The following is a 24,200-nucleotide window of genomic DNA, read 5'->3' on the forward strand; positions in this document are numbered from 1 at the left end:
CCGCACTGAATATATCGCTGAGATTTCATTGGATGATATTCCTTCATACAGCGGTTTTCTGAATGGAAACGAAAAACATCGTTAAATAAAATAAATAAGGATAATTTCTGATCTGTCCTTCTCGTAATATTTGTTATAATGTTTGAATTTGGTTTAATTATGATTTTATATCGGTTGTTATTACAAATCGCGCTCCCTCGCTTGTTGTACTCGTTGATACAGTCGTTCCCCGTATACACAGTTCCGGACAATTTATCCGGCTTCTACTTATCCGGAATACTGGGCACTACTAAGTAATATACGGTACCCTGTATTGAGTACACAGGACCTTGATTTTGAAGTTGGTTAATTTGCATTCAGTGTGTTAAGAACAGTTTTCTTTAATTTAAAAAATGAAAGATAAAGATTAAATCAATAGGTTTAGAAGCGAATTAATATTTGCCCACATTTGTTACATATCTCTTTTACTCTTTTACTTGTTTCAGTCATTTGACTGCGGCCATGCTGGAGCAACACCTTTAGTCGAGCGAATCGACCCCAGGACTTATTCTATCGGTCTCTTTTGCCGAACCGCTAAGTGACGGGGACCTAAACACACCAGCATCGGTTGTCAAGCAATGCTAGGGGGACAAACACAGACACACAAACATATATATACATACATATATACGACGGGCTTCTTTCAGTTTCCGTCTACCAAATCTACTCACAAAGCTTTGGTCGGCCAGAGGCTATAGTAGAAGACACTTGCCCAAGGTGCCACGCAGTGGGACTGAACCCAGAACCATGTGGTTGGTAAGCAAGCTACTTACCACACAGCCACTCCTGCGCCTATATAATCACGTTCTTCATTGTTCTTCATTTAATTTTTATCCTATAATCATTATATTATATACAAGGTGCAGTATGAAATATTTTAATAATTTCAAATCGATTAATAAATGCCAAATAGACCCTGCTAGAAATATATTAATTTGAATTTGTTAAAAATAATTTAACTCTTTACTTCCCATAGTTTATTTTAAAAGATACTTTTTTTATAATTTAAGTATCTATTTAGGCAGATATTTTAAATTAATTTTAGCTCTTTACTTTCCATAGTTTATTTTATAATTTAAGTAACTATTTAGGTATATATTTTAAGTATATATTTTATATTCATATATATATATATATATATATATAAGCGAGAAAGAAGCAACAAGATGGATAGGTATTTAGTACGATCGTTTCATACAAGGACAGGTTTTATTAAAAGTTGCAAAGATTAAGCATATAAACGAGTCCCGTACTCATCAGCTAAAATACATGTAAGTTCTCTAGACATCTAGTGTTTGAGGCTATACTCATGAAGTAATTGTAGATAATTAAACAGATTCTAAAGCTCATTAAAGTCTTTAAAGATGATGTACAGTCTTATCACAGAATTAAAAAGTTTGATAGCGTCACAGAGAAGGTGACCTAATCATATGAATTTCCATAGATATGATGAGGGATTATATACTCACAGAACAAATTATCCATTGTTAATTACAACGAGGTGGGTCCCATTCCTGTGACGCTATCAAAACTTTTTTAAAATTCTGTGATAAGACTGTACATCATCTTTAAAGAACTTTAATGAACTTTAGAAATCTGTTTAATATCTACATTACTTCATGAGTATAGCCTCAAACACTAGGATGTCTAGAGAACTTACATGTTTTTAGCTGATGAGTACGGGACTCGTTTATATGCTGTAATCTTGCAACTTTTAATAAAACCTGTCCTTGTATGAAACGATCGTACTAAATACCTATCCATTCTTGTTGCTTCTTTCTCGCTTATAATCACCCCACATTACTGTATTGTTAAATCAGTATATTTTTTTTGGTGCATCTAAGTTAGGTACCATATTCAATAATTTTTTAAAATTAACTTGAATCTTTATTGCTCTTTGTATATAGATATATATATATATAATATATATTCTCTGATTTTTCAGATTTTTATATGCTAGGCTACTGGTTTTAAATTGATATTAATTAAATTAATATTCAATTTATCTCCTTCATATTTATATATATATATATACTTAATAATTAGGGTTCAGCAAGATTTGCTTTACCACATACCGAAGTTTAGAAATAGCAGCCAAAAATCTTAGCTATTTCTTCTACTTTAAAAAGGGACTCCTAGAGAAACCAAAATACTAGGAGTCCTTTTTAAAGTAGAAGAAATAGCTAAGATTTTTGGCTGCTATTTCTAAACTTCGGTATGTGGTAAAGCAAATCTTTGCTGAACCCTTTTTATTAAGTATTACTTAAGTTTACCGTGAAATGGTCCTTTTTTCATACCGAATTCTACTTGGTGAAATTATTGATTACTTCTTAATTAATTAATTTTACCCTTTGTTATCTTTATATATAAAAGTGAAGTTGTGTGCCTGTCCCCTTCGATTTAGATTCCTAACTACTCCCACATTTTGCGGTGCAGTTTAACCAAAACCGGGTATCTTATAGTCGTGATTCATATCGAGCCCTTCTGGGTATTAGCGCGCGTCTACGATGAGTCTACGATTTAAAAAAAAATTACCATAATTTTTTTCCATTTTAATGCATTTTTTCGCTATTATATAAGGGAAGTAACTCTCTAAAAATGTCTACGATGAGTCAACAATTTAAAAAAAAAATTACCATAATTTTTTTTTCCATTTTTAGTGCATTTTTTTGCTATTTTTTGGCTAAAACTCTCTAAAAATGCTTATATAGTTATTTCCCTTACAAACCCGAGCAACGCCGGGCGATACTGCTAGTTATATATATATATATATATATATATAATGTAGGTCCCGGGTTGAGTCGGGGTTAACCACAGTAAATAAGGTACTCAATACATAGTAGAGTAAATTAATTTATTTTATAGAAGGAGCTTCTACAGGACTAGAACTGTTTCATTCAAAAGAAATCAATATATTTAGGTTGTCTTTAGGAAACCGGAAAATCCAAAAATCCGGTACACTTCCGGTTTTGAGCTTGCCGGATAATCGGCCCGGTTGTATAACAAGATTTCAAATATTCACTGCGGAGAATTGTCGGTCGTCAGACACGCGGCAACATGGTGAGTTAGAAATTTATTTATCCTCAAAAACCCGAATTAAATTCTCAGCCTTTGGCTTTTATTCACCATAAATCCTCCCTAATAAACCATTTAATAGGTTCAGGTAACATTGTATTACCTTTAATTAAAGCAGCGACAGAAATAAACGAACAATATTCCCCTGGTTCTTAATTACTCAGTCCTTTTGTGTGACATTTCGGGGGTCTTTGTCAAAACCTAATTAATTAAAACACTCCACCCCCAGTTCATTAATTTATATTAAGGGTAATTACTCCTGGTGGGGGTATTTTTTCTTTTAATTCTTAATAAAAACTGAGATATTAAACAGGAATTAACTATACTATGAATAGTATGATACATACATTTAACCAATTAATGAGGAACTGACTCCAAAAACGAAAGTAAAACGTTTATTTATTTCTGGAGTTCGTCTGATATATTATACAGTGTGTGTGTATGTATATATATATACACATTTGTTTGTTTGTACTCCACCTGCCTTCGTCTTTTGTTTATTTTCGTAAACCTTCCCGTTATATATATATATATATAAGTCCACTATTAGTGGTCATTCCTCTAAATTTTGTATATATATATACACACTCAATGCATATATATATATATATATATATATTCGTATTTCAAAATAGAAGATTACTCTTAACAGGTAATTTTTACATGCTAGAAATAGCAGCCAACACGGCCAAAAACCACAATTGTATAGCTAATTTCGAAGTAAATGAAAAATAAAAATCTTTACCTTTTTATATAACGCTTTCAGATTGTGGTTTTTGGCTGTGTTGGCTGCTATTTCTAGCATGTAAAAATTACCTGTTAAAGAGTAATTTTCTATTTTGAAATACGAATATGTTGTCTATTGACTTTTTATACATGCTAGGCCACTGGTGGTGATATTTATAACGAGTATTCGCCACCCTATATATTTATATATATATATATATATATATATATATAATATATATATATATGTACCTTGTTTGTATGATTGTGTATAGAGGGATATATATTATTCAATGAAATTCCAACTCTGTGTTTTATGTTTTATTTATATTCTTTATAATATTAATGTAGAATATAGAATATATAGTATAAATAATATATATATAGTAAAATGAAATGAAGTATTGATTGTCTTATTGAATAGATGAAATATTGAATATCAAATATTAAGGGACTAGTGTACTTTCTTGCATTTAAGCAGTCTTCAAGGTCCCAGGTTGTGACAGGAGTGTTTCAACTGTATATATTATATATATATATATATATACATATATATATATATATATATATATATATATATATATATATATATAGGGTGGCGAATACTTGTTATAAATATCACCACCAGTGGCCTAGCATGTATAAAAAGTCAATAGACAACATATTCGTATTTCGAAATAGAAAATTACCCTTTAACAGGTAATTTTTACATGCTAGAAATAGCAGTATTCTAGCATGATAGAATGGCCGCCGTGTTGGCTGCTATTTCTAGCATGTAAAAATTACCTGTTAAAGGGTAATTTTCTATTTTGAAATAAATATCTATATATATATATATATTAAACACAATATAAAGCTCGTCATTTGAAATAATATGAATTTCTTAAGTTTCTTTACATTTTCTCATACCCGTGTAAAAATTACAATGCATGTATGTGTAACCTTTAATTTTTACCTACGAAACCTTAAAACGAGTCACCTGTTTATGAGGTGTGTTTAAGACATTACCCGTGTACCCGCCGGTTTTGTTTCCTCATTACACTTAGAAAAAGAGTATTCTTTGATGAAATTTTCTGTACATACTTATCGGATGGGGTAGATTCCGATTATATCGGAATTTAATGTGAAAAAACCAAAAAATGGTCTGCTCACACACATCGCATATATGTGTGTGTCAGTGTGTATATGTGCTTGCCTATCAATTTATTTTTTCATTAACTCCCAATACATTTGTTATCTGTGCCATTTGAAAGGTATTTGTGGAAAATTTCATTAAAAAATTACACATTTTTGTGAAAGTTATGAAGAAACGAAATCGGTGGTGAAGACACACTTGGGTAGGTATTACTTGGTCAGAGCAAACTTAGAGGGGGAAAAAGAGGTCGAGTGGGAAGGAGAGTAACAATTTTCGATATATATATATACTAACAGTATCGCCTGGCGTTGCTTGGGTTTGTAAGGGAAATAACTACAAAGCATTTTTAGAGAGTTATAGCAAAAAAATGGAAAAAAAATATGGTAAATTTTTTTTTAAATCGTTGACTCATCGTAGACATTTTTAGAGAGTTACTTCCCTTATATAATAGCGAAAAAATGCATTAAAATGGTAAATTTTCTTTTTAAATCGTAGACTCATCGTAGACGCGCGCTAATACCCAGAAGGGCTCGATATGAATCACGACTATAAGATACCCGGTTTTGGTTAAACTGCACCGCAAAATGTGGGAGTAGTTAGGAATCTAAATCGTAGGAGACAGACACACAACCTCACTTTTATATATAAAGATTTTTTTTTTGTGGAGGTAAAGAATACGCACACTACTCGTTTTCGGCGTAACCCTAAAACCTAACCCTGACTGCCGAAAACGGGTGGTGTACGTATTCTTTACCTTTGCCCTTTTTTTTTTTACTCCTTTGACAGTTGTTATTTTCAATTGGGAACACTGTATAATTCACAAATATTCTGTAGGCTAGTAGTTCCGGGTTCTAATCCTGAGGTAGACCAAGCATTAAAAAAAATGCAGTGGTTCGGATAGATATACATTTCGATTCCAAAACTTTCAAATAAATATTCCTTCTGTTTACTTTTAGAAATGGTTCCTTATATAGGATCTTTTCGGTTTGAACGGCAGTTTTTTAAAATAATTTCCACGTAACTAAACACTTTTAAACTTCGTATACTGGTAGAATGTGTTTATAAAACATCTTTTTCTCTTGGCTTTATTGAGAAAATTCTATAGTTTGTAAGATATTTGTTGTTGTTTTTCTGCAATTTCAACCAATCACTGACGTCTATTGAGGTAAAAAAAAAAGCATTCTGTGCCGTATGAATATGTCCCTCGTTTAAGAAACAGATTGGGTTTATTTACATTTGTGAAGAAAAAAAGATACCCTTCCCCCCATCCCTAACCCTAAAACAGATTGAAATTCAATAGATCGATACTAGGGTCATAATTATGGGTGACAATTTCATATGACACCGCTAGAAAAAACTACCGATGAGTTGTGAGGAATGGTTTCGCAAACGTCGTTATTTTTGCTGAGATGGATGGGTCTTCTCAAGCCCAGCATATTACCATTCCATCTCGATCCCCTCTCAGAGACTCAACATTTTAAGATCTCTTTTCACTACTTCATCCCATAATGTTTCTATTATTATTTTTTTTTTATTTTGCAGTTGTTCTATTCTTTCTTCAAATCATTAGTTGGTAAAGATGTCGTTGTGGAATTAAAGAATGATCTCAGGTAAGGATTATTTTTCCATGTATTTTTGGGGTTTTTTTCTTTATAAATTCTTTTATAGTTGACTACAGCCATGTTGGAGCATTTTTTTTTCCTTGACCGGTTTTAGTCAATCAAATTGAATAAATATTTAAATCTGACACATGAAGTGGGTGCTGAAAAATTCCTGGCTTTAAGGGTCTCATGAAAGGCCTGGTGGGAGGCCCAACCTTCCGAGTTCATTTACAGGGGTTAGAAAAACTGCAATAAGTATGTGACTCTAAAAGGGGGATCCTTACCATCATCGTTTAATGTCTGTCTTCCATGCATGCATGGGTAGGACAGTTGACAGGAGCTGACCAGGTAGAAAAACTACCCAAGGCTACTGAGTTTGTTTTGGCAGGGATTTTACGGTTGTATGCCCTTCCTAACACCGACCACTCCATGAGTGTAGTGGGTGCTTTTTACGTGCTCCCGGCACAGGTGCCAGAGCATGCGGCAAACATCCACGATCGGTTGGTGCTTTTACGTGTCACCGACACGGATGCCAGTCAGGCGCCGCTGGCATCAGCCATGTTCGGACGGTGCTTTTTATGTGTCACCGGCACAGGTATCTTAACTACAATTTCCATTTGATTTTTATTTTGATGTTGGTGTTATATGCATCATCATCATTGTTTAACATCCATCTTCTATGCCTGCCTGGGTAGAACAGTTGACAGGAGCTGACCAGGTAGAAATACTACTCTAGGCTACTGTGTCCGTTTTGGCAGGGATTTTATGGCTGGATGCCCTTCGTAACACCAACCACTCCTCGGAGTGGACTCAGTGCTTTTTACAATGGCATTAGAACAGATGAGGTTAGTTTTGGCATGATTTTCACAGCTGGATGCCCTTCCAAATGCCAACCACTTTACATTGTGGATTGGATGCTTCTTATGTGGCACCAGCACTGGCAGGGTCACCAGGTAACTCGCAAGACGAGGAATTTTGAGAGGGACAGGATATTTGAGGGGAACTTGTGACAGAGACAGAAGCAGGTGTCTTGCCATAACAGAGGGAGCATTAGAGGAGGTGATCCGGTATCAGATAATGAAAGGTTAGTGCAGTGGTTTTCAACCAAAGTTCCGCCAGTACAGTCCAGGGGTTCCGCAAGAAGTTACAAAACTGCTAAAATCGGCAGTAATTCTTAAGTCTCCTGTGCAGATATGTGTGCATAAGACTATTAAATTATTGCACAGGGGTTCCTCGAGCCAGTGGAATGTTTCCTTGGGGTTCCGCTCCAGCAAAAAGTTTGAAAAGCACTGGGTTAGTGTAACAGAGAAGTAGGTGTCTTGCTATAGAGGAGGTACATGGTTACCCATTGAGAGAGTGAGAGAGGTACATGAAAAGGCCAGAAAAAGGTGTGCTGATGCAAAAGAGGTACTTGGTTACTTAGAGGAAAAATAAGAGAAGGAGAGAGAGTGACTAAAGGGAAATAGTGTAGGGAACTGTAAGAGAGAAGGTGTAGTGCTAGGGCAGTGCTTTTCAACCTTTTTGCTGGAGCGGAACACCAAAGAAACATTCCACTGGCTTGAGGAACCCCTGTGCAATAATTTGTCTTTAATTAATGAAATGAAAATACTCATGTTCAGATTTATTTACAATTAAATCACAAACTGTAAAAAAATTGTCACGTACATAGGCGCAGGAGTGGCTGCGTGGTAAGTAGCTTGTTTACCAACCACATGGTTCTAGGTTCAGTCCCACTCCGTGACACCTTGGGCAAGTGTCTTCTACTATGGCCTCGGGCCGACCAAAGCCTTTTCAGTGGATTTGGTAGACGGAAACTGAAAGAAGCCTGTCGTATATATATATATATATATATATATATATGCGTGTGTGTGTTTGTCCCACTAGCATTGCTTGACAACCGATGCTGGTGTGTTTATGTCCCCGTTACTTAGCTGTTCGGCAAAAGAGACCGATAGAATAAGTACTGGGCTTACAAAAAGAATAAGTCCCGGGGTCGAGTTGCTCGATTAAAGGCGGTGCTCCAGCATGGCCGCAGTCAAATGACTGAAACAAGTAAAAGAGTAAAGAGTACATATGCAATTTTATTCTTGCATCTGCTTTTATTATTAAAACATGTATTAAAAAATACTTTAGTTTGAATAGATTACATTTATTCTTATCAAAAACTCAATGAGAAACTTGAGCCTGGTGTTTCTTGCACAACTCTTTAAGATTGGGTTGTGTTTTTGATAGACACACACGAAGTTCATCTTCCACAGTCAGCAATTGTGCTCGCTTCTTGTGCTTGATGGTTGTCAGGGTTGAAAATCCAAATTCACACAAGTAGGAGGTTGAAAACTGCACAAGAAGTTGCAGCACTTTCTGGGCAATGGCAGGATATTCCTTTTCAACCAGCAACCAAAATGCATCCAGTTTAAGCTCAGAATGCTTCAACTTTAATGTTCTGTCATTTAAAACACTGGCAAGTTCCTCTTCTTCTGTTAAAGTGAACTGTTCTTCAAATGGCTCAAATTCCACAAATGGGTTTCTAATCCAGTCATACTGGTCAGCAGATATCGATGGAAAGTATTTGTCAAGATATGTTAAGAAGTGTGTAAATGGTTCAAAATCAGGAGCGAAGTTTCTTGACAATTCCTTTTAAAAACACTTGGAAACATTTCCAAATTTCCTGCAGCTATGAGTTTCTTCCATATTGTCAAATTCTTCTGAAAAGCATTTATTTTGTCAGTAGAAGACAAGAAGTTTTCGTTCCTGCCCTGCATGCCATTGTTCAAGAGGTTTAGCTCATGAAATATATCGGCAAGATATGCTAACTTGGAACACCAATGGTCATCACTCAAACATTCTACAAAGTCTTTCAGATTTTCTTGCAAACAAAAGGTCAATAACTCTTCTCTTAATTCGTAAAAACGAGACAATACTTTTCCCCTTGACAACAATCGTATTTCTGTGTGCTGGATTAAAGTGGAATGGTCTGCTTCCATACCCACACAAAGTTTCGCAAACTGTCAACATTTAAGTGGCCTCATTATTTTCACTACAATATCCAATGTAGATTTTAGTTCAAGTCCAAGAGTTTTAGCAACTAGTGCTTCTCTATGAATGAATGTGGACAATATTTGGATTTTGTTTTTGTGCGATTGGGACAAAGCCTTTAACACATCCTGTCATTGCAGGGGCACCATCTGTACAAATACCAACACAGTTTTTCCAGTTCAATCCACAATACTCTAAATATGAATTCAAAACATCAAATACATCTTGTCCTTTTCTTGTTTCTGGCAACTCTTTGCAACACAGGACGTCTTCTACAATAGCTTCATCATTAAAAAAACGAACAAATACAAGGAGCTGTGCTTTACCAGTGATGTTTGTACTCTCATCAACTTGAAGTAGTGTAAACAACTTATGTTTCAGTATTTTTGACTTAATATCGCACTCAATGTCTCCTGACATGTCTTGAATGCGCCTACGTATTGTGCTGTCAGAAAGTGGAATTTTATTCAGCTCTGATACAGCATCCTCTCGAAACATTATCCTCACTATTTCCTGGCATGCAGGTAAAATTGAACCATCCAACCCATGCTAGCATAGAAAGCGGACGCTAAACGATGATGATGATGATGTAGTTTAAAACTTTAACCCTTTAGTGTTTGCATTATTTTGCCAAAATTAATCCTTTTTTATCCACATTGTTTTGAACTAATCAGGCATTATCTTGTAGCTATGAGATTTTGATGAGGAAGCTGTTAATTTTTAAAAAGATATTGAAGGGTTGGTGTGAGAGACCAGATCTGGCCAGTTTGAACATAAAACAGGCAGAATACTTTTGGCCGGATATGGCCCGTTTAAATGCTAAAAGGTTAATGACAAATTTAAGGGTGAAAACAAAGTATAAATGATTTGCACTTGAAATATTTTTGTGATAATTTTAATTTCTACATGGTAAATGTCTTTGCAGTATTTGCGGCACTTTGCATTCAGTGGACCAGTTTTTAAACATAAAACTAACTGACATCAGCGTTACAGATCCTGAAAAATATCCACATATGGTATGTTGTCTTTTATATTCTTTTCTATGCTAGGCACAAGGCCCGAAATTTTGGGGGTAGAGGGCCAATCGATTAGATCGACTCCAGTACGCAACTGGTACTCAATTTATTGACCCCACAAGGCTGAATTTGAACTCGGAACATAAAGACAGATGAAATACCTATTTCTTTACTACCCACAAGGGGCTAAACACAGAGGGGACAAACAAGGATAGATAAATGCATTAAGTCAATTACATTGACCCTGTGCGAAACTGGTACTTAATTTATCGACCCCAAAAGGATGAAAGGTAAAGTCGACCTCGACAGAATTTGAACTCAGAATGCAGTGGCGGACGAAATACCACAAAGCATTTCGCCCGGTATGCTAACGTTTCTGCCAGTTCGCCGCCTTTAATATTCTTTGCTACTCTAGGCGCAAGGCCTGAAGTTTTTGGGGAAGGGTGCCAGTCGATTAGATTGACCCCAGTATGCAACTGGTAATTAATTTATCGACCCCGTAAGGATTAAAAGCAAAGTCAGCCCCATGGCAGAATTTGAACTCAGAACATAAAGACAGACTAAATGCCACTAAGCATTTCGCCCACCATGCTAACATTTCTGCCAGCTTTCCGCCTTTGTTATATATATATAGTTATACAGTAATCCCTTGGTGTTATCATGGGTGTTACGTTCCAAAACACTCGGTCATTGGCGAAAATCCACAAAGTAGAATCAGTACTCTCTTTACTCTTTTACTTGTTTCAGTCATTTGACTGTGGCCATGCTGGAGCACCGCCTTTAGTTGAGCAACTCGACCTCGGGACTTATTCTTTGTAAGCCTAGTACTTATTCTATCAGCCTCTTCTGCCGAACCGCTAAGTTACGGGGACATAAACACTAGCATCGGTTGTCAAGCGATGTTGAGGAGACAAACACATACATATATATATATACATACATATATACGACGGGCTTCTTTCAGTTTCCGTCTACTAAATCCACTCACAAGGCTTTGGTTGGCCTGAGGCTATAGTAGAAGACACTTGCCTAAGGTACCATGCAGTGGGACTGAACCCAGAACCATGTGGTTGGTAAGCAAGCTACTTACCACACAGCCACTCCTATGCCTATATATTTTTTATTATTTTTATAATTTGTATATATTTATTATAAATGCAAAACAACTCCATGGAAGAATCGACGGAATCTTAAATAATAAACCACAAAAGGTGAACTGTGATATGGCGAGGGATTAATGTATATATATAATTGTTGTCATTGTTTTAATGTCCACTTCTCCATATTTACATGGGTCAGAGAATTCTTTGAGGTAGATTTTCTATGTCCAGATGCCCTTGTTTGTTGCCAAGCTTCACTTGTTTTTAAGAAAGGCCATATTTCCCCATGGCCAGACATGTTTTTGGAGAATGTCAGAAATGAACAGCACTGCTTGTATGACAGTGACACTCATTTACAGCAATCATGCATTGTCAAGACGGTGTGACACACCTCCATACACAGATGGGCTTCATTCATTACAAAAATAGATATTTATTAGCGACAGAGTTAGTCTTAATACCAAGGGGTAATATCTATCCCCACTTAAATTGGGGGGGGGGCCTCAGGGAGTAGCGTCCCTGTCTTCCTGAGTTAGTTTTCCACCACATTTCTTAAAAATCATGGTCGGGGCCTTGGTCTCAGGACCACTCATGTCTAGAAACTGAGGTTGGAGGTAAGCAAGGGCATGCTCCCCATAGAAAATCCAGCTCCAAAAAAGCCTCATGATAGCAAGGGGGAATGGGTACCAGCCAGCCCAAAGGTTGGGGTGGGCTGCACCTGCCTGCCTTGGTTGTTATGGCATTGAGGTAGAACTGGCCATCCCCCCTCAACGGGGACAAAACTTGGATTTAAAACCCTGGATGATGATGATAATAAATGTGGATGTTCTGTTTGAACAAACTCTGTGGTAGAATATGATGAGCAAAACTCCCATTTTGGCTTTTGGTGCAAAATGCATTCTTGTTTATATCACTAGTGGGGACAAATCCCTTCCACCTCCATGACCACCATGTTTAAATAGGGATATATATTACATCTCACTATTAATATTGCCTCTGTTACTAAATATACTTTCTAACAAGTTAAGTTCAGGATAAGATATTTGTAAATGTAAGGGAACCTGGCTGAGCCAAGAAAGCTTCTATGTGGTTGCTTGACTGCTAGAAATAGCAGCCAGGACATAATGGTAGGCAAAATATACTTAGTGGTATTTTGTCTGCCGCTACGTTCTCAGTTCAAATTCCGCCAAGGTCGACTTTGCCTTTCATTCTATCGAGGTCGATAAATTAAGTACCAGTTACGCACTGGAGTCGATATAATCGACTTAATCCATTTGTCTGTTTTTGTTTGTCATCTCTCTCTCTATATATATATATACATATATACATGTATACATATAGATATATATATACATATACACATATATACAAATACATATATACATATACACAAATATATATATACATATATGTATATATACATATATGTATATATACACATACATACATATATATACACACACATATATATATACATATATACACACATACACATGTATACATATATATACACATATACACACACACATATATACATACATATATACACATATATATATATGTGTATATATATGTGTGTGTGTATATATATATGTGTATGTGTGTGTATATATATATGTGTATATGTGTGTATATATATATATATATGTATATGTGTATATATATGTGTATATATATATGTATATATATGTATGTATATGTGTATGTATATATGTATGTATATATGTATGTATATGTGTGGTGTATATATGTGTATATATATATATGTATATGTGGTCATTAAAGAAATAGCAGCCAGTTCATTCTCAAATAACACCTGAAAAATGGCCACTTGTGTAAATCAAAGGCTGGGATGATTATTTTATTAAAGGTCGACCAACAGGCCTTGTGCCTTTATTATTAGAAAGGTTTGTTGTCCTCATTGTTGCTTTTCTTCCTTCTGTTTCAGCTCTCTGTCAAGAACTGCTTCATCCGTGGCTCCGTTGTCCGTTATGTCCAGCTGCCAGCAGACGAGTGTGATACGCAACTGCTGCAAGACGCAGCACGCAAAGAAGCTGCACAGAACAAGCAGAGATAATAACAACAACCAACAATGCATCTCCAACTCTCTTGTAATTTAATCAAACTATTCTCTCTCTCTCTCTCTCCTTTCCTCCTCCCATGCATATGTGTACATAGACTTCCATCAAACACAAACACATGATTATGATGATCATCGTCATCATATATAGCTAATAAAAAAGAGAAGTTACATGTTTTTTTTTATTATCTCTGGTTGAACCATCATGAAAGAGGAAACCTCTAAGGTGGCCGGGGGTACCATTCACCTGCATTCAGATTTGAAAGTGCATGATGTCAAACTGAAACATCAGATGGTAAAAAAAGGAAATGGTTAGACCAGTGGTTTTCAACCTTGTTGGACACTGTGGCACATTGGGGGAACCAATTAAGAATTATCGGCACATTTCACATGGCAAGTGTAACTCTTCTGATACAAACCTGCCTGAGACGATTTCTAATTTTGTGCTAAGAATTTCCTGTTTGAAAGTCTTCTAAATCCAAATCTTCCATGGAAATTTTCTGTCCCAGACATTAGCTTAACCTTTCCAGTATCAACCCACCTCAGACTCCTGGTTTTATGACACAAAGTTAACCGTTTTAAAGTGATCTAAAAACCCTTTCATCAAAATTCCATGTTAATTTATGCTCTAAACCACAACTTAATGGACAATGGACGTTAAATGACAATTCAAAATTAATTCAAAGAAAGGTAAAGGATTTCAACAGAAAAGTGAATTTGGTAGATGGAAACTGTGTGGAAGCCTATAGTATGTTTTCTTGTTTGTCCCCCATAACTTAGTAGTTTGGCAAAAGAGACTGATGGAATAGGTACCAAACTTAATAAGTATAGGGGTTGGTGTCTTTGACTAAAGCCATTCATGGCAGTGCCCCAGCATGGCCACAGTCCAATGACAAACAAGTAAAACAAAATTACATTCTTATTACAAAATAATATAGATTTTATTCTCCTCAATTTGTTGCCATGTCAGTCTCTGCTCCATCTTGGTTGGATGGTATCATCTGTTTTAGTAAATATGGAATAAACTGGGATTTCTCCTTCAAGCACTTCCTCCGTTTGTAGTGGCGTTCTGGAAATAGAATTTAGAAAGAAAAATTGAAGAAATTTTAGACTGATCATCATCATTTCACATCTGTTTTCCATGGGTTGGACGGTTCGACTGGGGTCTGGGAAGCCAGGAGGCTGCACCAGGCTCCAGTCTGATCTGGCAGTGTTTCTATAGCTGGATGCCCTTCCTAACGCCGACCACTCTGAGAGTGTAGTGGGTGTTTTTTATGTGCCGCAGGCACAGGAGCCAGGACTAAAGAAACCAAGGGAATCATTTGGATAGTTTGGTATAAAAAGGGTTTTTAGCTGCTCCTTATATAGAATTTGTAATAATAATGGGTTTAAATTTTGACATGAGGCCAGTAATTTCAGTTGGGGGAAGGAGTCTGTTACATCAACCCCAGTGTTTAACTGGTACTTATTGGCCCTCAATGCATGAGGGACAATCTTGGCAGAAATTGAACTCAGAACATAGGCAAAATGCTGCTAAGGATTTTGCCCAGCATGTTAACCATTCTGCCAGTATTGTTGCCTTGTTTATTACAATATTGGTTTTAAATTTTGGCACGGTCAGAATTTTTTGAGGAGAGGGTGAAGTTGATTAAATTAACCCCCCCAAAAGAATATGAAAAGCTAAGTTAATCTTATTTCTTTATACATATATACACATACATACATATATAGTTATTTATATATGTACATACATACATATATACATACACGTACATACATATACATGCATGTATATACATATACATGCATGTATATACATACATATACACTCATATACATACATACATACACATACACTCATACACATACTGTATATATGTATGTGTAAGTATGTGTCACACACACAAATATACATACACATACACTCATATACATACATATACACACATACTGTGTGTATATGTATGTATGTGTGTCACATATATATATACAGACACACATACATATATACATACACACACATACATATACACACACACACACACATATATATACATACATATATACACATACATATATAGATATATACATGTATATATATATATACACACACATATAGATATACATGTGTACATATATATATATATATACATGTATATATATACACACATATATACATATGTGTGTGTCTATGTGTATGTATGTATGTACATATAATACACAGATACAAATATATACACACACACACAACCAAAGTGATGGTTATGTATGTTCAAACTGGCCAGACCTAGTCTCTCACATCTATCCTATAATGTCATTCTAAAAATAAACAATCACATCATTGAAATCTCAAAGCCACCAGATAATACAGGATTAATTCAAAACAACGTGAATAAATAAGGATTACATTTGACACAGTAACCTGAGACATAATAATAATAATAATAATAGTAATACACACCTGTGTAAGCTTGTAGATCTCTGTATTGCTGTTGGTTCATCAAATAGTCAGTGGGAAGGCAATTATCCAAGATTTTCTGGAGAAGGATCTGACCCAACTCGCTGTAGATGGAGTGCGTATTCCATTTTATCATATAGTTGATCAAGGTTCCTGTTAGATTAGAGCAAAAAAAATAAAATAAGGGTCAAAGGATTTATATAAATTATTAAAGAAACTAAGATTTAAAGGTTAATAAATGTTTTTAATTGTTATTTGTCATTAGAAAGGACATCCAGCCATGACAATCACGCCAAAGTGGACAGTGGAGCTTAGCCCAATCCTTTGGCTTGCCAGCATGGAAAGCAGACATCAGATGTGAGCCTCTGGTTAAGATGTTTGCTTCACAAAATGGGTTTCAGGTTCGTTCCTGCAGCATAGCACTAGGGGCCAGTGTCTTCCTACCAAAGCCTAGGGCTCACCACTACCTTATACTCTTTTACTTGTTTGTCATTTGACTGTGGCCATGCTGGAGCACCGCCTTTAGTCAAGCAAATCGACCCCAGGACTTATTCTTTGTAAGCCTAGTACTTATTCTATCGGTCTCTTTTGCCGAACCGCTAAGCTACGGGGATGTAAACACACCAGCATTGGTTGTCAAGCAATGTTGGGGGACAAACAGACACACAACCATATACACACACTTGCATACATATACATATATACGACGGGCTTCTTTCAGTTTCCGTCTACCAAATCCACTCACAAGGCTTTGGTTGGCCCGAGGCTATAGTAGAAGACACTTGCCCAAGGTGCCACGCAGTGGGACTGAACCCGGAACCATGTGGTTCGTAAGCAAGCTACTTACCACACAGCCACTCCTGCGCCTATTATATATATATATATATATATATATATATACACATACATAGACACACACATACATATAAATATGTGTGTGTGTGTCTGTGTTTCCGTTTGTCCTCTTCCACCACTTGACGACTGGTATTAGTTTGTTAACTTAGTGGTTCAGCAAAAAGAGGCCGATAGAATAAATACCAGATTTACAAAAATGAGATCGATTTGTTCGACTAAACCCTTCAGCGTGGTGCCCCAGCATGGCCATAGTTCAGTGACCGAAACCAATAAAAGATGTCAGATACCTGACTCCAACAGCAGCCATTCACAACACCCTCACCAATATCTGCCGCAACAAGAACCGTGTCATGGAAAGCAGTTTTCAAGAACAAATTTCTTTAAGACTTACTTTTCTGATTGTCGGATAATTCCCCAAGGATGTCCACTATCTTTGAAGTTTTTCCCATTTCATAAATTTCTGTAAAGATATCAAATTTATACATTACATATGCAATGGCTTAGCAATTCAAAACTTCGAAGTCCCTATCAACAATCATTCATAAGAATAATAAATTTGTACTTTACCAAAGTATAGATTAACCCATCAGATTAGTGTAAAATTGCTTTTATTAAGACTGAACATAAAAAACAAACATTAAGATATATATATACATACACACATATATATATATATATATATATAAATGGAGTTAAATGCAGGTGTTATTGAAATCTTTATACTTCCAACATATGTTTCGAAAAAAACATAGGTATTATTCTAGAAGGAATAAAATGATGTATTGGGTTGTCCAGAAAGTTCGTGCCGATTTTTAAAGGAAAGAAAAAGGTCAATAAATACTTGCCATTACATTTTTAATCAACCAAATATGAACCATTTTGTTGCACAATGCATCTCCATCTTCCTTTTAACTTGAAAATACCCTCTTCTCAGAATTGAGGTGGTTTCATGGCAAAGAATTCATCAAGGTATCTTTTTACGTCATCCAAGGAATTGAAATTTTTACCATTAAGGCTATTCTACAGAGTCCTGAATAAGTGGAAATCCGAAGGAGCAATACCTGGTGAATATGGAGGGTGAGGTAACACATCCCAGCCGAGCTGCAACAATTTTTGTCTGGTTCCCAAAGCATCGAGTGCCGAAAATGAACTTTCTTATCTTCCATTTTAAAGGGTTACAGAATTAACACAGGTTATAGGAACATAAACCTTCTTCCACGAAAAGATAGCTTAAACTGTGCTCTAAATGGAGGTGTAGTCAAATCTATTTTATGGACTCAACCATGTTCTAAAATAAGTCAAAAGGTCTATCTATCCGCTTAGTCGAAGTCGACTCTCAGTTACTCGATGGATCAGTGTCCTCCAGTCAGTTCTATCCTGGGTCGCTTCTCTCAGATTAGCTATGTCCATTCCGGTATCACTCTTAATGGTGTCAAGCCAGCGGGTTCTTGGTCGGCCTCTTCCTCTCTTGCCACTGACCATTCCGAGTATGATGTCCTTCTCCAGGGATTTTCTCCACATAATATGACCGAAATATGCCAATCTATGCTTGGCGATCCTAGCTTCTAGCGACAGTTCCGGCCATATCTGCTTAAGAACTTCTCCGTTGGTGAGCCTCACTGTCCATGGAATCCGTAAAAGTCTTCTCCAACACCAAAGCTCGAATGCATTAATTCTCTCCAAAGCCCAACTGTTCTCCTCACCGTGGTGCTGGGGGTGGCAACGGCATATGGTAAGTATGCTGGCTAAACGGCTCTGGCCTGGGGAAAGAGCTGGCCACCTACCCCAGTATCCTGGCCAATATACTCTATGGATCAAAAGTGTAAGAAAGTCGAAAGGTAAGCTGCTATAAATTGGCATGAACTTTCCGGACAATCCAATGCAATCTTCTCATCAGGGAAAAAAACAGAGAAACAAAATGCATCAATAAGACATTTTAACTGAATGTGATTACTGCATCTATGATGAAGGGAATGATGGTAAGATATTTTTTTAAAAAGCCGTTAATAGATATAAATGTCAAAGGTAATTTATAGAAAGAGGAGGAGAAGGAAGAAAGAAATTAGCAGAAAACTAAAGGTGGAGAAATATAGTGCAATAGGTGAGAAGGAATATATATATATATATATATACACACACACACAAATGAAAGAAGGGCACTTAACACATTTATGGGGACTCGAGAGTATCAACGAATTTGAATCAAACTGTTTTGATCCATACATAAATATGTATACATACATACATACATATTTATACATACAAACATGTATATACATACATATATATATATATATACATACACAAACACATAGGCAAATTGGTAGCAGTGTAGTATGAAGCCTGCTTCTCAACTACAAAGAGACACATTCATGCCTACAGAACATGGTCACTGCTTTATTTCACTGAACCCTTTTTTTGTCATTGACAATAAGAGAATCTATCTATATCGTGTATAGCTACAACTGATGGATGCAGAGAGAGAATATAAGAGACGAAGCATTTGAGACGGTTACCTGTCAGTATCTTGAAGACGGTGTGAGGTTTATCCAAGTCCAGGGCAATTCTGAGAGCACTTCGGTTGTTTCCTGCTTTGCACTCATTGGACAGCAACTGCTCCCTAAAAGGAGAGAAGGGACAGAAGAAAAAAAATATAGATATCATGTGACATAACTTGAGTCAAATCAGTAGATAGGAGAGGGGGAGACAGAGAGCGTCTATAGAGAAACTATATATAGAGAGGAGAGACTATGTAGATAGAGGAGAGGCTATAGAGATAAATAGAGAGAGGAGACAGTCTATAGAGATAAATAGAGAGAGGAGACAGTCTATAGAGATAAATAGAGAGATAGACTCTATAGAGATAAATAGATAGAGAAAGAGAGATCTATATAGAGATAAATAGATAGATAAACACACAAACTCATTTCACCCTTTCTGGATAGACTTGTGACTGGTGACAAAAAATGGTTCTTCTATCGAAATATTAAATGTTGTAAACAGTGGCTTGGTAAAAGGGAAAAAGCTCAACCACAACCGAGAAGGGAACTTCACGGAAAAAAGGTTCTTCTCTCTATCTGGGGGGATTGCAAAGGAGTAATTCACTTAGAATTGTTACCACCTAATGCAACAATCAATGCTCAAGTCTACTGTCAGCAATTAAAGCATTTGAACCAAGCTTTGAAGAAAAAAGACCCGCTTTAGTGAATCGAAAAGGAGTGATGTTTCATCAGGACAATGTGCGACCCCACACTGCAAAGATCACATCACAGAAGATCGAAGAGCTTGGTTGGGAAAAAAATTCCTCATCCACCTTATTCTCTCGACCTTGCTCCTTCAGACTACCATTTGTTTCATAGTTTACAGGATCATTTGTGGGACATAACTTTCGCAAGCCAGGAGGAGGTCAGAGTTCTTTGCTTTGAAACCAAAAGAGTCTTACATTGATGGGGTTTAAAAGCTTGTAAATAGATGGAAGGAAGTCATAGATAATCAGGGAAAGTACACTGACGATTAAATTTCAATTAAATATAACATTTGATCACTTGTTTTCTTTATTCAAAATTTGGACAGAACTTATGGGATGACCAGATACGTTTGTTCAGCATTGTTCAGAAACGATAATAAAATTTGTATTTATCTGAATACTTATTTCATGCTTATCAGATTCTGATCCTCATCATTGCTATGTACAAAGTGCCGCCTACATTTTGGTATTGACTGTCAGAACGTTACATGCTAAACTCTTTTGCTAAAAACTCATTCAACATTCATCATCATCATCGTTTAACGTCCGTTTTCCATGCTAGCATGGGTTGGACGGTTTGACCGGGGATCTGGGAAGCCAGAAGGCTGCACCAGGCCCAGTCTGATCTAGCAGTGTTTCTACAGCTGGATGCACTTCCTAATGCCAACTACTCCATGAGTGTAGTGGGTGCTTTTTACGTGCCACGATCGGATTGGTGCTTTTTACGTGCCACCAAGCATGGAAGCCAGTCTAGGCAGCGCTGGCATCGGCCACATTCGGATGGTGCTTTTTACATGCCACCGCCACAGGGATCACAACTACAATTTCCATTGATTTTTGATGTTGGTGTACTTGACTCAATGGATCTCCATTCAACATTCTAGAGATATATTCAGTTAACAGAGGAAAGAGAAACAAAGACAAACTCAGCAATTGTAGCAGAACTGAACCAAAATAAAACTTACTTATAGAGTTGCTCATCTCTTTCAGAATCTTCTTCTTTCTTCTTTTCTTCTGAGATGTCCTACAAAGAAACAGTAATACAATGTCAGTTCAGAGGAATGCTGAGGTAGAATGTTAGAACATAATATAATCTGCATGAATGTGATATAGCCTAGAGATGGATGCAATGACCAAGACCTTCGGCATTATGTCACGCTTGAGAAGAAAACCCATCAAGCTGAGCAAAATCACAGGTGTCACACAAATTGGTACCCATGCCAGTGGCATGTAAATGCACTCCATCATCATCGTTTAACGTCCGTTTTCCATGCTAGCATCGGTTGGATGGTTCAACCGGGGTCTGGGAAGCCAGAAGGCTGCACCAGGCTCCAGTCTGATCTGGCAGTGTTTCTACAGTTGGATGCCCTTCCTAACGCCAACCACTCCGTGAGTGTAGTGGGTGCTTTTTAATGCAAATGGCACCCATGCTGGTGGTACATAAAAACACCCGTTACACTTTCATAGTGGTTGGTGTAAGGAAGGGCATCTAGCCGTAGAAAACCATGCCAAACCAGAACGGAGTCTGGTGCAGCCTTCCAGTATGCTAGTATGGACAATGGATATTAAATGATGATGATCACACACATACACAAGGGGTACTGATAAGTTCCTGGTTTTATGGGTATTGCAAAAGGCCAGGCTGGAAGCCCAACCTTCCGAGTTCTTTTACAGGTCTTAGAAAAACTGAAGGACCACTGCAATAAGTGTGTGAATCTGAGAGGGGAATATTTCTATATATATAAATGGCAAAATGTCTATGTGTGTGTCCTTTATACAAATCCACAATTTTTCATTTTGAGGGCTCGCACTTTCTATGGTCATTCAAAACTGTCCAAGGGTGGTCATGCACATCTTTACATTTCCCCAGTCTCCCCGCAAAGCCATTAAATATATATATAAACGGCAAAATGTCTGTGTGTGTGTGTCCTTTATACAAATCCACAATTTTTCAGTTAGAGGGCTCGCACTTTCTATGGTCATTCAAAACCATCCAAAGGTGGTGGTGCACATCTTTACATTTTCCCAGTCACCCTGCAAAGCCATTAAAAGATCAACAGAAGTGACTTTTTTGTGAATTTCCTATCCAAAACCCAATCAAAATGCCTGAAACTTGATAAGCCAATTGAATGCCAGCTAGCTGTGTGACTGGTCGGAGATTTGGACAGTACTCGCATGTACATCATAATTAACTGATCCTCCTGTATTTTCTTTTACCCAAGCCAGGAACTTTTCAGCCTCACCCCTTTGTATCTAGTTTACCGTTTCTTTAAAGTGAGATCAACTAAAAAAAGTTTGCAGAAAAATTTAATTAATAAATGTGGTTCGTTACCTGCCAAAATCTAATTAGTGAATCAGATCCACCTGAAACGATAGTCTTTGAGTCTTTGCTGACGTCAATAGCCCAAGCATGTTCGGTGTGGGCCTCGATGTGTTCCAGAAGAGTCTGGGTGAGAAGGTTCCAGATGTTGAGAAAACCATCACTGCAACTGTAAGCAACAAGAAAGAAAATATTCTGGAAATACATTTTGGTAGAAATTTCAAGAAAAGAAGGCGGCGAGCTGGCAGAATCGTTTAGAGCATCATGCAAAATGCTTAGCGACATTTCGTCTGTCTTTACATCCTGAGTTCAAATTCCGCCGAGGTAGACTTTGCCTTTCATTTATAGGCGCAGGAATGGCTGTGTGGTAAGTAGCTTGCTAACCAACCACATGGTTCTGGGCTGAGTCCCACTGCGTGGCATCTTGGGCAAGTGTCTTCTGCTATAGCCCCAGGCCAACCAAAGCCTTGTGAGTGGATTTGGTGGACGGAAACTGAAAGAAGCCCGTCGTATATATGTATGTATATATATAGGCGCAGGAGTGGCTGTGTGGTAAGTAGCTTGCTAACCAACCACATGGTTCCGGGTTCAGTCGCACTGCGTGGCATCTTGGGCGAGTGTCTTCTGCTATAGCCCCGGGCCGACCAACGCCTTGTGAGTGGATTTGGTAGACGGAAACTGAAAGAAGCCTGTCGTATATATGTATATATGTGTGTGTGTTTGTCCCCCTAGCATTGCTTGACAACCGATGCTGGTGTGTTTACGTCCCCGTCATGTAGTGGTTCGGCAAAAGAGACCGATGAAATAAGTACTGGGCTTACAAAGAATAAGTCCCGGGGTCAATTTGCTTGACTAAAGGCGGTGCTCCAGCATGGCCGCAGTCAAATGACTGAAACAAGTAAAAGAGTAAGATAAAAGGAATAAGGATGGAAAAAAGAGGAGGAGAGACAGGTTTCAAAAAGAAAGGTTATACACACGAGGCACATGGCCTAGTGGCGAGGGTGTTTCACTGATGATTGCAAGATTGGGGTTTCAATTCCCAGGCTAGTAGAGTGTTGTGTTTTTGAGAAAAACACTTCATTTTATGTTGCTTCAGTTCGCTCGGCTGTAAACGGGTCACTTTACAATGGTCTGGGGTTCTGCCCAGGGGGAATGTTGGCCTGCATGCCTAGCCAGCAGGGTGGCACCAACTGAAAGCTATAACAATGCAAGGAAGCGCATTGTGACCAGCGATGTATAACAACACCCAAAAGTCCAGCGATAGACACATAGATTATAATCATATATGGTTGCAATATAGGTGTAGGAGTGGCTGTGTCGTAAGTAGCTTGATTACCAACTACGTGGTTCCGGGTTCAGTCCCACTGCGTGACACCTTGGGCAAGTGTCTTCTACTATAGCCACGGGCTGACCAAAGCCTTGTGAGTGGATTTGGTATACGGAAACTGAAAGAAGCCCGTCGTATATATGCATATATGTGTGTCCCCCCAACATCATGTTTACGTCCCCGTA

General features: G+C 37.2%; 2 protein-coding genes across 2 annotated transcripts in view; one reads left to right on the top strand and one right to left on the bottom strand.

The window, feature by feature from the left end:
* Positions 1-2,969: 2,969 nt before the first annotated feature.
* LOC115225873 (U6 snRNA-associated Sm-like protein LSm2) lies at positions 2,970-13,996 on the top strand. Its single transcript, XM_029796865.2, has 4 exons — positions 2,970-3,099; positions 6,518-6,585; positions 10,538-10,628; positions 13,677-13,996. Exons 1-4 carry the CDS (start codon positions 3,097-3,099, stop codon positions 13,803-13,805), a joined length of 291 nt encoding a protein of 96 aa, XP_029652725.1. The 5' UTR covers positions 2,970-3,096; the 3' UTR covers positions 13,806-13,996.
* Positions 13,997-14,719: 723 nt separating this feature from the next.
* LOC115225864 (transducin beta-like protein 3) overlaps positions 14,720-24,200 on the bottom strand; it is a 34,481-nt gene continuing 25,000 nt past the window's right edge. Inside the window, exons 17-22 of the mRNA XM_029796855.2 lie at positions 22,701-22,857; positions 21,334-21,392; positions 19,638-19,741; positions 17,513-17,581; positions 16,270-16,419; positions 14,720-14,877 (exon numbers count right to left, since the gene is read on the bottom strand). Of these exons, the coding sequence (XP_029652715.2) occupies positions 14,759-14,877; positions 16,270-16,419; positions 17,513-17,581; positions 19,638-19,741; positions 21,334-21,392; positions 22,701-22,857 (658 nt within the window). The 3' untranslated portion in view covers positions 14,720-14,758. The remainder of the gene's footprint in view (positions 14,878-16,269; positions 16,420-17,512; positions 17,582-19,637; positions 19,742-21,333; positions 21,393-22,700; positions 22,858-24,200) is intronic.

The sequence above is a fragment of the Octopus sinensis genome, linkage group LG28 (assembly GCF_006345805.1).
Source record: "Octopus sinensis linkage group LG28, ASM634580v1, whole genome shotgun sequence".
NCBI lineage: Eukaryota > Metazoa > Mollusca > Cephalopoda > Octopoda > Octopodidae > Octopus > Octopus sinensis.